Source organism: Suncus etruscus, chromosome 7 (assembly GCF_024139225.1).
Source record: "Suncus etruscus isolate mSunEtr1 chromosome 7, mSunEtr1.pri.cur, whole genome shotgun sequence".
In the NCBI taxonomy this organism is placed as follows: domain Eukaryota; kingdom Metazoa; phylum Chordata; class Mammalia; order Eulipotyphla; family Soricidae; genus Suncus; species Suncus etruscus.
The window spans coordinates 22,911,007-22,925,609 of NC_064854.1; the positions used below are offsets into that span (position 1 = coordinate 22,911,007).

The 14,603-nt window shown below is 42.8% G+C and overlaps 1 protein-coding gene across 1 annotated transcript in view; it reads right to left on the reverse strand.

The window, feature by feature from the left end:
* CUBN (cubilin) overlaps nucleotides 1–12,951 on the reverse strand; it is a 253,967-nt gene extending 241,016 nt beyond the window's left edge. Inside the window, exons 1-6 of the mRNA XM_049777740.1 lie at nucleotides 12,833–12,951; nucleotides 12,079–12,208; nucleotides 10,554–10,649; nucleotides 9,902–9,940; nucleotides 7,149–7,250; nucleotides 6,101–6,204 (exon numbers count right to left, since the gene is read on the reverse strand). Coding sequence (XP_049633697.1) covers nucleotides 6,101–6,204; nucleotides 7,149–7,250; nucleotides 9,902–9,940; nucleotides 10,554–10,649; nucleotides 12,079–12,208; nucleotides 12,833–12,951 — 590 coding nt within the window. The remainder of the gene's footprint in view (nucleotides 1–6,100; nucleotides 6,205–7,148; nucleotides 7,251–9,901; nucleotides 9,941–10,553; nucleotides 10,650–12,078; nucleotides 12,209–12,832) is intronic.
* Nucleotides 12,952–14,603: the final 1,652 nt, after the last annotated feature.

Below are 14,603 nucleotides of genomic sequence, written 5' to 3' on the forward strand. Positions count from 1 at the left end.
AGATTAAAACTCAACCATGAATAATTCTGTAACTGTATATCTCACAGATTCAATTAAATAGTTTATTTTTAAAGAGACCAATAGATAATTAATCAATAATTAATAGCAATAGATAATTAAACACAGAGACCAATTTAGTTCTTCATTGCCTGCTTTATATGTTTTTCACCTTCTCCTGCCACACTTCCCATCTCATAGCTGTACCCCTTTTCTCTTCCATTCTTATGTAGGACAGTCTCTCAGAACTTTATTTTAAACTCCAAATGATTAAATGTGAGAGCAGTTGAGAAGCTAATCTGAGCACCACTTACTGCTAAAAATTAATTTTATCATCACCCCTTTCCATAGGGAAATATTTAAATATTTAAACGATTGTAATCTACTTTCTTTTTTTTTTCTCTCTTTTTTTCTCCTTTGGTTTTGGGCCACACCTGGTAATACTCAGGTGTTACTCCTGGCTATGTACTCCGAAATCGTTCCTGGCTTGGGGGACCATATGGGACACCAGGGAATCAAATTGTGGTCCATCCTAGGTTAGTGCAAACAAGGCAGATGCCTTACCACTTATGCCACCACTCTGGCCCATGTAATCTACTTTCTTGAGCCTTTTCACCAGAGGAGAGATCTGAGTTCTCTGGATCCTACTTGGCAAGATGCCTAGGATCACCTAGACCCACTAGCCACACCCACTAGCCATTCACCTCAGAAAAAGTCAGACTACTGACTGTTATCTATGAACTTATTGTGCCTCTCTTCCAGGACTATTTTCACCTGGAAGCATAAAAAAATTATCTGCAGCAAATGCTTGGGAAATGATGTTTATCACATCATAAGAGCTTCATTAAATTTTTTTCCCTAAAATTTTAGGCCTAAGATTTTAAAGAAGACTCTGATTTAGGACTTGTCTGACAAATCCTTATCTCCCTCTTCCCCTGATCGCTGGAAATGCCTTTACACCTTCTCTTCTCTGGCAATAGCTCCAAAACATACATCTTCCACTTTGATTAAGATTGGGTGAGAATAAGAGAGGGAGGAAGGTGGGAAGAAGCTAAGTACTTGGGTTTCCTGTGAGGATCTTCAAAGGTATGGATTAATGATTCCTCTGAGGGGAATCTCACATCTCCCACAGCCAGACAACAAAAGATTGGCAGGAGATGAATGAAAATAAATATCTTTGGTATTCACCAGCCCATATTCTTGTAGAAGGATTTATGATGAAGACTGGACATGCCTCAGGAGATTTTTTAACATAAAAGTGTTTGCATGGAAAATGCAGTCAACAAAGAATAATTCAGCAAATTTTGAATTTAAAACAAAAGTCATGAAGGCATCTTTCAAATGATTATTTTCCTCCCAACATTGGCTTTTAGTCACCCATTCCTCAGACATCCCTCCATTCATGAAAGACCTTGTAGTGTCAGTTTGGTGGTGACAGAAAAGAGCCAGGCTATCCGCCTTTAGTAGCACAGCAAGTGCCTCTGGCAATGGACAGAGGCTGACTCTTACTGCGTGGTAATAGTTTAACTTGTGTTAGGGTTCATGGTTCAATATTGACATTAATAACTGATAGAAGTAATGAGTGTAATCGCTAACTATGGTCAGAGCTGCAGACAGAGCAGCCTCCTCACTGGAACCTTACAGATTCATTTAAGGAAAAATAAAGATGGAGATCAGAATTAAAGTCCCTCTGGTGCATAAGACCTGGGTTGCATCGGAAGGAAGGAAGGAAGGAAGGAAGGAAGGAAGGAAGGAAGGAAGGAAGGAAGGAAGGAAGGAAGGAAGGAAGGAAGGAAGGAAGGAAGGAAGGAAGGAAGGAAGGAAGGAAGGAAGGAAGGAAGGAAGGAAGGAAGGAAGGAAGGAAGGAAGGAAGGAAGGAAGGAAGGAAGGAAGGAAGGAAGGAAGGAAGGAAGGAAGGAAGGAAAAAAGAAAAAGAAAAAGAAAGAGAAAATCAATGCTTTCCTGCAGAAAAAAAAAAACAGCCAGATCAATTTTGTTCCTATAAACTTTTCTAGATCTAAATACAAAGTTGTAATATGCTATCTATTCAAGCCAAAGAAGACTACAATCAGAACAAACAATGTACAGAAGGGGAAAAAAAGAGAACCCATTCTTTAAGACAAAGAAATAGAGACAACATTTAAGGAGGGGCCAAGTTTGAAGCTGAAGCAATGATATAATGGGTCAGATGTTGGTTTGGCACCAGGCCGAGCCTTACCAAGAGCTTTAAGCATGGTCGGACATGACCACCCCTTCAAAAATAAAACAATAATAAAAAGTGGCCAAATATTATGGCAGATTTGTACTATAAGATTCGGTGTGTTTCCTTGCTCTGTGGACACTCATTTATAGAAGTTTTAACCAGAAAGTTCCCTAATAAATCGGGCTTCCAATTATTATTTGCATGGTGAGTTATCTTTCAAAGGTTTTGCTAATTAAAAATTGTTCAACCTTTTAAGTAAGTTTTCTTCTGTCTCTTCCCAAGGTAAGGGCCTGGAGACATAAAAACTGAGAAAGTCCCCATCAAAGCAAATATGCCTCCACCCAGTCTGTTCCTGCATTATCATTCTGCATTATTTCTGATTAATCAACAGCACTTCAAGCTTTCTTCTACCAAACATCTGATTTCCACCCAAGGGATTTCAGCTTCGAGAGTTGCTAATTAATAAGGATCTGAGCTCATGGAACAAAACTTAAGAAAAATGTTCTCAGCTTCATTCTCAAGGGATTCACCAAGCAAGAATTTCCTCTTATGCTCACATCTACTTTCTATTTTCTTTTAATCCTCTAAAATCAAACAAAAAAAATGCAGTCAAAGATATGCTTAAATCTAAGTGTTTAGTTCACAGATGATCAAATCAAATCCCCTGCTCAAGGAAAGGAGCCACCTTGACCTGATTTGCACCTTCATAGCCACAAGGGCAAAAACTAGAAGCTGAAACAGTTTTCTGAGTCAGCACATGTAGCCTATAAGCTTTGCTTTCAAGGAACATCTAGGGGCAATTCTATGTTGCTCATATCAGGGTGAATCTGGAGTTCAGGCAAAGGTCAACAAATGAAATGGCAGGACCCAACAAATTCTCTCTCTCTCTCTCTCTCTCTCTCTCTCTCTCTCTCTCTCTCTCTCTCTCTCTCTTTCTCTCTCTCTCTCTCTCTCTCTCTCTCTCTCTCTCTCTCTCTCTCTCTCTCTCTCTCTCTCTCTCTCTCTCTCTCCCCACACCATCTCTTTTGCTAACTCTCCCTCTCTCCCTCTCTTTCGTTTGTGTCTGGAAAAAGAAACTGTAGAACTCTAATTTCTGGCTTGTATCAAATCACTGTGCTCATTTTTCTTTCCCATATCTCAGGAAAATGGCTGGGCTCATTTTTTGATGTGCACACAAGAGAGAGAGAAAGACAGAGAGAGAGAGAGAGAGAGAGAGAGAGAGAGAGAGAGAGAGACAGAGACAGAGAGAGAGACAGAGAGACAGAGAGAGAGAGAGAGAGAGAGAGACAGAGACAGAGACAGAGACACACAGAGAGAGGTAAAACGCCTGGTGTGGGAGTAGGTGGTTGGTAGGGAAACTGGGGCATTGGTGGTAGAAAAAGTACACTGGTGAAGGGTGATGTACATTCTATGACAGAAGCTCAATCATGAGCAATTTTGTAATTATAGGGCTTAAATAAAGTAATAAAGATTATTTTTTGCTTGCTCTCAGTAAGCAGAGTTCTCAACTATTTTTTTTTTTATTTTTATTTTGATCATAGTGGCTTACATATCTTTCACATTAGTATTTTAGGTACATATTGACATTGAATCAGGGGAATACCCACCACCAAATTTGTCCTCCCCCCTTTCCTGTTCCCTTTCTGCAACCCATATCCCCCACCATCACCCTCCAGCTGCTAGAGTTGGAGGCCCCCTCTTTGTCTAGCTTACTATCAGTGATCATACATCTGTTTGGTCCTGGTGCCCTCCCTAGTTTTTCCATCTATTTGAGAGGCTAACCTAGATAAATTGAGTTATGTGATTTTGTTTGAGGGAAAAAAAGGCAATAGAATGGGGTAAAGATTAAGCAAAAAAAAATTTTAATAATTAATTAATTAATTAATAAAAATATGCTGAAATGGGCTGAGTCTTACTAGTGGCTATCAGCCTTAGTTTGAGAGAGGACATGAAAAAGGTAATTGAAACACCTTAACAATACAAAAATAAATGTCAAATTAAATATCCAGTGAGCCCTACAGCAATAAAGAGAAGCACCACACAATAGTCTCGGTTCTGAATTCAAATAATGCTGGAGAAAGAGAAAAATAAGATAAAATAATATAAAATAAAAAAGGAGACATCAACTTCAATATCTATACCAAAATAAAGATGTCAAAAAAAACAATCAATAAATAAATATATATGTGGAAAAAGGATTATTTTGTGCTTTATTTTTTCTCCCCCCCCCCCCTGCATAGGCACAGTAATTATTGGGGATATTGTAGAGGGAATTCCCTTGGCCTAGGAGATACAGGGTTTCTCCATGAGTTCTCAACTTTAACTTGTTCCATGGATCTCATTCTACTAGCTAGCATATCTTGGTAACTGTTGGCTCTCAAGCCTGAAAAGACAATGACAAAGAACAGGAGATTGCTCAGTCCCTGGGACATTTCTCGATGTCAGGAAAGAATGACGGTAGTCAGCGCTGGGAATTGGGACATTTGCCATCCTTCTCTCTGAGCAGCCAATCTCATTGATAAATACTTATAAATAGAAATCAGACGATAATGCTTTCAAAGGAATGGAAGATTAGACCTGATTTCTGGATCTAGCCCAAGCTTAAATGTTTATAAGAGCTGCGATAAAGGGGTTCATTTAAATAAGAAACAAAGTCCTGAAGAAGAAAAAAAGACTCTTTAATAACAAGGTAGATTAATACTAGTCAGAGGTGATTACGTACGATTTTGCACAATGATTAAACTTATGGACATATCTGACAGCTGTCTTAAGTAAATTAAGTTGATTACTGAAATAAACAAACAAAACATTTTAAGATCAAGCTGAATAGAGTGTTTAAATGAAAAAAGAGAAGTGGGACTGCTCTTTTAGAAAAGTGTGTTAGTAGATGACAGGAAAAGAACAAAATTATAACACTTTCCAGAGAAGCAATAGTGTTGTAGGGAAATGAAGAAGATAGCAAAATATACTACTACTAAGAGAGAAAATAATTCTTTCTTTCTTTTCAGGAAGATTATACCTGAAAAGTGATAAAATGGCTCCTACAATACCCAAACACATTTACTTACCTTTTTAATCATCACAGAATACAAAAAATCAATTAAATATGAAGGAAAATATAATCCCATGGGTTCTTAAAAAGCAATCTTAAGGGACTGTCCAAAATAACAGTCTAGCGTTACCTGCCATAGATTCTTGGATTGACTGTTTAAGAAGGTCAGGAGAGAGACAGCATCTTTGTCTGACCAATCTACAGTGTTGTGGGAATGGGAAAGCTTTGAGATATTTATTCCAGTTTAGCCAAGTAAGGGGCAAAATTCTTGCAATGGGAGTGTTTAAGCTGGAAGTTATGTGGCATGGAAGGGAAGGCCAGAGCCATGAGCTGATCTGGTAAGGGGCCTGTAGCTCATTAAATCCAGACACTGTGCCAAGGGCATGTAGGCCTCACTTCCATCCTGGACATGGGAGGCTCAGCCTTTCCCTTGGCACTTGGGTGAAGAAAGCCTGGCCTTGATCCAAGTAAGCTCACTTATTCGTGGAGAGAGCTAGGCCAGTTGGCAAGCTGATCTCTCCCTCTCCTGCTGAGTCCTAGTGCTCATACCTTCTACTTCATCCTGCTCCAGGCCTGGCTCAGCCAGCTATGCCCTTTTGGGGCCTCGGCAGCCTTCTCCCAGGTCTCTTGGGGCCTTAGAGATAAGCATAAGTTGCTAACCAAAGACTCCTGAGCTTTTTAGCGCTGAATAAATAGCTCTGTGTGCTTTATGTACAAGCCACGAATTTCCCCCATGGGACACTTATTTTCCCAAGAACACATCCCTCTTGTAGACTCTTAACAATGGGATGTTTTCGGTGCTTTCAAAATACAGCTGCTGATTTAGCACAGCAGCAAGGTCACTTTACCTGTAACTCCCTGCGGTGTTCAGACACGTGGCTCCGTTCTGACAGCCCCGGGTGGTTCCTGAATAGATCTCACATTCGTTCACATCCGTGGCGCACAGAGGACCCTGTGAGAAAAACGAGGTCAAGTGTGAAGTTCAGGGGTCAATAGTTAATCTGGGGACAGTACTAGACCTTTTTATTTTTATAAAATAGCTTTTTTGGTTTTGTTTTGGAGCCAGACCAGGTGGTGCTCAGGGGTTGCTCTGGGCTCTACACTCAGATATTACCCACTATCAAGCTGGGGTGACCATATGAGATGTCCAGGATTGAAACAGAATTGGCAGCATAAAAGGCAAATGTCCTCCCCTCTACGCTATAGGTCCAGCCCCCAAATAGCTTCATTTTTGACATTTTTTGGGTATAGTTGTTTTTAGGACCACACTCAGCGTGTTCTGAATTTACTCCTGGCTCTCTACTTTAGGAATTAAGGTGCTGGGGGACCACATGGGATGCCAAGGATTGAACCTGGGTGGCCACATGCAAGGCAAACACCCAACCCTCTGTGCTACTACTCTGGCCTTTAGAGAGACATTTTAAAGATCCACACACTTAAGTTCCTTCTCCTAGGTGTATTCACAGGGCAAAGGTTCTAGAAGCTTCTAGAAAATTACCTTCAGAAGACAGGGAAGACTTAAGCTTATCGATGTGCTTTTCCTCTTTCACCACATTCCCACAGAAGAATTCCCAGCAAACTAGTCCTCACTTCAGGATAGAGCTACCCTTGGGGATCCTTTTGCCAAAATCATCTAGTATGTTCCGTGCTAACCTATTTGCAATCATGCTGCCAGAAACACCCTTCCCTGCATGCACTGATCATACCACATCCCTCCTTTAGGAATTAGTATTTCAGGGGATACAAACACAGGCATCAGTGCAGTGGTCTGGGGTGCAGGATGTAATTCATCCTGATTTGAGATACCTGGAAACTTGGAACAAGACTTATGCACATCAGACAACCCCCAGGTAACCACATGACTGGCATCCTTTAAGCAAAGCCCTAGGAACTCACCTGCCAGTTGTGGGGGCAGAGGCAGTAAAAGGAATCGTGCAGGTTAAGGCAAGTGCCACCATGTTGGCAGGGGTTGCTGCCACACACCTTCCGCTCCACTGTCTGAAAGGGACATGGGAAAGAGGGTAAGGACATCAAGCTCACAGTCCATGTATGGCAGAGAAGGTTGTTATGTGCCTAGTACATCTTCCTGAAGATGAACTGAAGGTTCATCTGTTACGTTAAATCTTATTTTACCTAAAACAAAGGTCAACCCTGGCTCCTTTGTATGTTTGTTTGTAACTTGGGTTTACCCACAAATAGAGATTGTCTAACCTGGGTGGGACTGGCTCAGGATAACCTGAGCTATCTGTCCTTACTGCTCCAACCAGGGATGGTCTCTGTACTCAATAAAAATAGCAGTTCTGGCAGGCAACTTAGTAGAGACACAACGCAGAAGACTGCCAGACTATATGTGTTTCAATCTCAGCCTGGTCTGGATTATTTCATGCACGGCCCTGCTTTAAACTCATTCACCTGGGCTTGGAGATATGGCTCGTGGGATGATTTTACACAAGTCTTGTGGCAGAAAAGCAAACATTGTCCGGAGGATTGGAAGAACACACCGTGCATGTCTTAAGCCATGGATGGGAGGAGGCAGGAGGTGGGAAGACCTTGCTCTGCTCACTGGAAAAGCATCACCCACCAGAGAACTCACATTGGGTGAGCATGAGCAGAGACCTTGGGTGTGGAAATAAGGGTAATTTCTTTGAACTAAGTAAACAATATGGGAATTCTAGCTCTGTTGTTCTTATCTTGGGTGCTTCACAGAAACATCTGAAATCTGCTGTTGCGTCCAAGCTCCAACTGCCCAGGTCTGTGTGATGACCTGGAGTTATTTCCCCTTCAGGTGCCTCTGCCTGAGAAGAGCTTAGAGGCAGGGCCCATCCTTACTTCAGACCAGAGTCAGCAACAGACCGGCCTTTGACTATTCCAGCTGGGACTCCTCCCTGATCATCTGCTAGTTTCCATCATGAATATTCGTACTGGCTGAAGATTTGTAAAGATGGCAAAAAAATTATGAAGAAAAAGTCTAATTCTGCCTTCATAAAAGGGTGGATTTTTCCTGACTGCTAGTTTCTTTTCAGCGATTGGTAAGGAAATTACAGTCTGATCCTGCTGCTCTGTGAAGGTCAAGATGACCAGCAGATCAGGCCTGAATGGAAAGTCCCTTGCCCCTAGTCTACCAGGGTTCAATTCCCAGAACCTCATGTGATTTTCTGAGTCACACCAGAAATGATACCTGAGCACAGAGTCTGGTGTAAGCTCTAAGTATAGCAGGGGAAAGGGAGGGAGGGAGGGAGGAAGGAAGGAAGGAAGGAAGGAAGGAAGGAAGGAAGGAAGGAAGGAAGGAAGGAAGGAAGGAAGGAAGGAAGGAAGGAAGGAAGGAAGGAAGGAAGGAAGGGAGGGAGGGAGGGAGGGAGGGAGGGAGGGAGGGAGGGAGGGAGGGAGGGAGGGAAAGAGGGAGGGAGGACAGAAGAGAGGAAAAGAGTGAGGAAGGAAGGAAAGAAGAAGGAAAGGAAGGGAGAGAAGGAGGGAGAAAGGGAGGAAGGAAGGAAGGAAGGAAGGGAGAGAAGAAGGGTAAGGGAGGAAGGGAGAAAGAAAAGGAGGAGAAAGGGAGAAAGAAAGTGAGGGAGGGGAGGAGGGAGGAAAGAAAAGTAAGGGAGGAAGGGAAAAAGGGAGGGAAGAAAGGAAAAAGAAGAAAGGGAGGGAGGGAAAAAGGAAGGGAGAGAGGGAGGGAGGGAAAAGGGAGGGAGGAAAGGAGGAAGCAAGGGAGGGAGGAAGGGAGAAAGAAAGGAAGGAAGGAAAAAGGGAGGGAGAGAGGGAGGAAGGAAGAAAGGGAGAGAGGGAGGGAAGGGAGGAAGGAAGAAAGGGAGAGAGGGAGGGAAGGGAGGAAGGAAGGGATAGAGTAAGGGAGGAAGGAAGGGATAGAGTAAGGGAGGAATGAAGGGAGGAAGAAAGGGAGGGAGGGGAGAATGGAAGAAGAGAGGAAGGAAGGGAGGAAGGAAGGGAGGAAGGAAGGGAGGGAGGGGAGAAGGGAGGAAGAGAGGAAAGAAGGGAGGAAGGAAGGGAGGAAGGGAGGGAGGGAGGAAGAAAGGGAGGGAGGGAGGAAGGAAGGGAGGGAGGGAGGAATGGAGAAATGAAGAAAGGGAGGGAGGGAAAGGGAGGAGAAAGGGAGGAGGAAGAAGGAGAGGGAGAAAGAGAGGAGAGAGGGACTGGAGGGAAGGGAAGGGAACAGGGAGGGAAAAGGTACAGGGAGGGAAGAAAAGAGGGGAGAAGGACTGACTAGTTTACAATCATCAGCACTTATGGATGTGCACTAAGATAATGCTCAGATTTACCCACCAGCATGTGCAGTTTTAAGGAAATTTGAAGGCTTTGTGCTACATCCAGATTTCCAAGTTCAGAGAAGACTCAAGTTGTCTGAAAACTCTGCCTGCCCTCGAGGCCAGAACCAATGGTTGACTGGCACAACTGGCTGGGCTGCAGAGAGCAGCAACTGGGAGGAGACAGGGCAGTGCTCAGACCCAGAGCCCGGGAGCTCCTGCAGCCCTGTCTGCTGTTCAGGCTTCTTCTATGTCATAGAATCTATGGGGAGGAATCTGTGATGGAAACTAGAGAATGGGAGAAAGGGGAAGAGCCAGACTCCAGCACAGCACTAACTGGACTGTGCTTTGGGGAAGGAGGGACTCACCCAGAAGTCAGGCACTTACCTGCTGCAAACTCTGGACTGTCCGCTCTAGATCAGCAAGCTAGTATGGGAGGAAAAGGACTTAGTGAACGGGCAAAGGCACTTGAGTCCAACCCCTCTTCCTAGAATTTTCTATCAGGACTCACATTGTGCCTTTGCATTTATTCTCAGCCCTTTGCTTCCTCCTCTCTTCTATCCAGGAGATTATTATTGGGGGCAGAAGGACACCCACTGTACTCTCCCAGAGAGACACCTGGGGATATTTGAGAACCTTGTAAAGTGCCAGGAACTTTACCACAAGGCAGCCATCTGCAAGGCACCCATCTTCCCTCCAGTATAATCTTTTCAGCCCTCATAGATTGTTTTTAAGGCATTTCCTTCTCTTTGAAGAAAAAAGGACACCCAAGGAAATTGATTCCGTGCTGGCTGGAGATTCTCATAAATGGCCTTGGGTGGCCTAGCACCAATAGGAAGGTAGAAGAGAGGACTTCCTAAGGGAAGGAACCTTTTTACTGAGTCTGAACTTTTTAGCCTCACATACTTGGCAGAGCTAATAGCCGGCTATTGCCACCATACTCAAGTTCTAAGGACATGGAGCCTGGCTCAAAACTCTAATGTAGGAACTTACAAAGTTGAATTGGGAGTAGTTATTGGATCTAAAAATGATGGCTTACCTTGGAATTCAGCTGATGGATTTGGTTAGAAATGTTCGGTGGCAGACCAATGCCACTGCCTTTTAAATCTGTAATATCATCTTTGTTTTTCTGGATCTGATTTCAAAAAGAAGAAAGAAAAGGCAATGAAGAAGGTAAGGAAGAGGAGGAGGGGGAAGAAAGCACTCAACAAAAACTCATGTCTATAGACTAATCATACTCAATTGTGTGGGTGGGGAGATTAAATGATAATAATATCTAGGGAAAATAGAGACAAGGGCAAGGAGGACCAATCCATGATAGGTAGCTTGCCACAAAGAGCTGAGAATGCAGTTAGGACAGTTAGAGACCACTATGACAAAGAGAGTTGGAAATGATCACCCAGGACAAGAACTAGGTGCTGAAAGGGGAACAACGATAGGCATGAGATCCCTCGGTAACAATACTGTAAATCAGAGGGTCTAAAAGAAAAAGAAAAAAAGAGAAAAAGAGAAAAATGTCTGCCTCAGAGGTAGGCAGGGCGAGGGCAAGGTGGGGGCTGAGAGGCCAGGAAGAAAACTACAGACATTGGTGGTGGGAAACGTGCACTGGTGAAGGGTTTTGGACATTGTATGACTGAAACTCAATCATAAACAACTTTGTAATCGTGACCAAAAAACAAACAAACAACTGTATTATAAGCAATCTTATAACGACAGTGTTTAAATAAAGTAATTTAAAGCAAATTCATGTCTAGGGTACAGGAATAGAATTTAAAATGTTGAGCAACATTCTATCTCCTGCACTAAGATGCAACCCATCATTACAGAAACCAAAAGAAATTCATTTGGACAGATTTAAGGGACCCTGTTCAGCCTCTTTATCAAGGTGTCCTCTGTTTGCATCTTCTACTGTAACAACCAGGGATGCCTATTAAATGTGTGGAATCAAAGTCTGGATATTCAAGCTTGGTTTGGGCCCGTTACTGACCTGCTGTGGGATTCTCTTCCCTCCCTTAAAAGTGGGGCTACAAAAAAAGCCCGCCTGAGAGGGCATCCTGAGGAGATCCTGGGCATAAAGGATGGAGCCCTGTGGCAGCTCATGCTGAGCTCTAACGAGTTCTGCTTCTGACAGGCCAGTGACAGGCCAGCAGGCTGCAACAGATAATGAGCCCCAAGGTTACTCAATAAGAAGAATAATTGGTCAAATCTACCCTGTGTGTGATAGAAACAAACAGGCATCATCCGGACCTTTCTCTCATCCCCCCCAAATTCTTCCCCTGCCTTGGGGTGATAAATCACACCTTCTTCTCTGCATCTGCTCTGAACTAGGGTTTAAAGTGCAACACCCTAGGACTCTCCACCTGGTGTACCTCCCTCCACTCCTCACACTCACAAGGCTGAAATTGCCCCCCAGGAATTTGCTTCTCCTCCAAAGAGGCTCCCCAGGCCCAACACTTTACCTCCAGAATTATTCAGGCTTGTTCCCTGGATTGGCTCTGAACCCGTGCAATAACCAAAATGGCTGCACAAAACTGCTTCCATATTCCTTCCCAAATATTTATTACCTGAAGTAAACAATCGCCAAGGTCTTCGTTATTCAATTTAATTTTCCCCAGGGATCCAGTTCTAAATTCAATGTTTTGAGAGGCCCCAGTAAGGAATACTAAATTCCCCCTCTCCGTGGTCATGCGTGGCCTATGAGATTCAAATCAGACAGACAAATGCATTGGCCATTAGCACTCACTGTTTTTAAATCTAAAAATAAAATGTCCCACAGATTAGCCACATCTGACTGCATCTATCTGACCTCACTTTGGGATCAACCTAATCAAGTCCCCTAATGCAGCTGCCAATCTGTCATATTTCCCTGAGCTCAATATTGATTTACTCATACTGATATAGTTAGTATTGATAATCTCTTCATATTGATAAGCTTGGCTTTTCTGCAAAATGCTAAGTAAATAGTTGGTGTAAAGAGAAGCTAATTTCAAGCACCATTCCAGATGTTTTTCTTAATTTGTTCTTAATATCACCACGGCTTTCTTTAAGAAAAATTACACCTTTATTTATCTCTCTTTTGGTTAACTATTGCTTTGTTTTGTTTCTGGGCCACATTCAGCTGTGTTCAGGGCTTTAAACTCCTGGCTCTGAGCTCAAGGATCACTCGCTGAGGGGCTCAGAAGACACTGTAATGCGGGGATGGAACCCAATTTAGATGAGTGCCAAGCAAGTACCCTCCCCATTGTACCCTGGCCTTTAATTTTTCTATTCAAGAGACCATCTTCTCCTTCCACAGAAATCATCCGGGCATCTACTTACTGTTGAAGGTTAGCATTTCTTGCTTGTCTCTGCACCTCCAGGTCTCCAGTTTCACCATCCAACTCCCCAAAAGTCAGTAAGATGAGCAGATACCAATACCAAAGACAAGGTGGGGACATGTTTGTCACTTAGCCAGCTAGGCTGCCACCGCAGCCCAGTGTGAGTGCTGAAAGTGAAGCTGGCCAAGGGACTTTGCCCTTGGTACACCTACAACTCTCCCTCCTGTCCTCCTGGCTCTGGAAGATGATAGTTTTTTTTTTTCTCTTTCTGAGGGATGTAAATGATCTTAGATCTTGGTATTCTTCAACTTATGAGAGGTCAAAATCTATCTCCAAGTGATGTACCTCTTAATCATTATCCATTTGACCTTTGAAATCTAACAAACTGCTTTGGAAACATTAAAATAACCTTTGGTTAAGAAGTAGCCGCCTTTCAAGGAAGGGTGCAGGGAAGTCTGGATTTTCAGGTATAAAAGGAACCGACTGGACTGTTATGTTCTACCACTCTGGAAAATTGGTTTAAAATGACTCAGATGACTAATGTAAGATCTTAAGCTCAAGCCAGTCTTCTTAACAGAAAACACAGCAGGACAGGATTTTTCTTGTTCTCATGACCTTGGATTTGCTGATGACTTCTTGGCTCTAACAGCAGCAACTCAAGCAACAAAAGAAGAAATAAAAAGCTTGATTAAATGAATTACTTAAAAAGGAAAGAAACTTTTGGGGCCAGAGCGACAGTTACAGGAGTAAGTCGCTTGTCTTGCAGGTGCTCAAGTTAGCTTTGACCCTCAACACCCTCAAGAACAAAGAGTTACCCCAGTGACTCCCCCATAAAAGAAAGATAAAAGAAAACTTTCGCATATCAAAGACTACTAAGAAGTGAGTGGAAGGGTAAAACACAGAAAAAATGTGTTCACACAGGGAGAAATATTTGCAAAACATATATGTGAAGAAATAATGCACAGGAGATAGTGCAGTGGGTAGGGTACTGCCTAGTGTACAATAACCCAGTTTCCATATGGTCTTTGTGTCCACCAGGAATGACCCCTGAGCACAGAGCCAGGAGGAACTCCTGAGCAGTTGAATATGAGCCTAAAAATTCAAATACCCCCACCCCAAAAAACCACTGTTAGGAAAGTGGAATGGGAAAGAAATTCCCTTCAGAAATCAAAAGATGCTATTGTATGTAGACTCAGTGACCTCAGATATTAATAAATACAGACTGAAAAAAACTATAAACTGCTATGTAGAATTTTAGATAGCATCTTCTATAAAGTTATATCCTTAAGTAATCTATATGATATCATAGAAAAATTTTATATTTTTATACCTGTTTTACTTTTAGTTTGGGGGCCACACCTGATGGCGCTTAGAGGTTATTCCTGGTTCTGTGCTCAGAAGTCACTTCCGGCAGGCTTGGGGGACCATATAACACGCTAGAAATCAAACCTGGGTCCATTCTGGGTCAGCTGCATTCAAGGCAAACACCTTACCACTGTGCTATCACTCTGGCCTCTATACCTGTTTTATTTATACCACTGCAATAAAACCAGCAAAAATAACTTGTTCCTTGCTGTTTCCTTAAGGTGAATCTAAGGTCAAATTATGCATTTTCAAATGTGAATAGTTGTTTTAATAAATGTTCCTATTGGGGGCTGGAGCAATAGCACAGTGGGGAAGGTGTTTGCCTTGCACATGGCCAACCCAGGTTTGATACATGACATCCCATATGGTCCCCTGAGCTTGCCAGAAATAACTCTGAGCATAGAGTC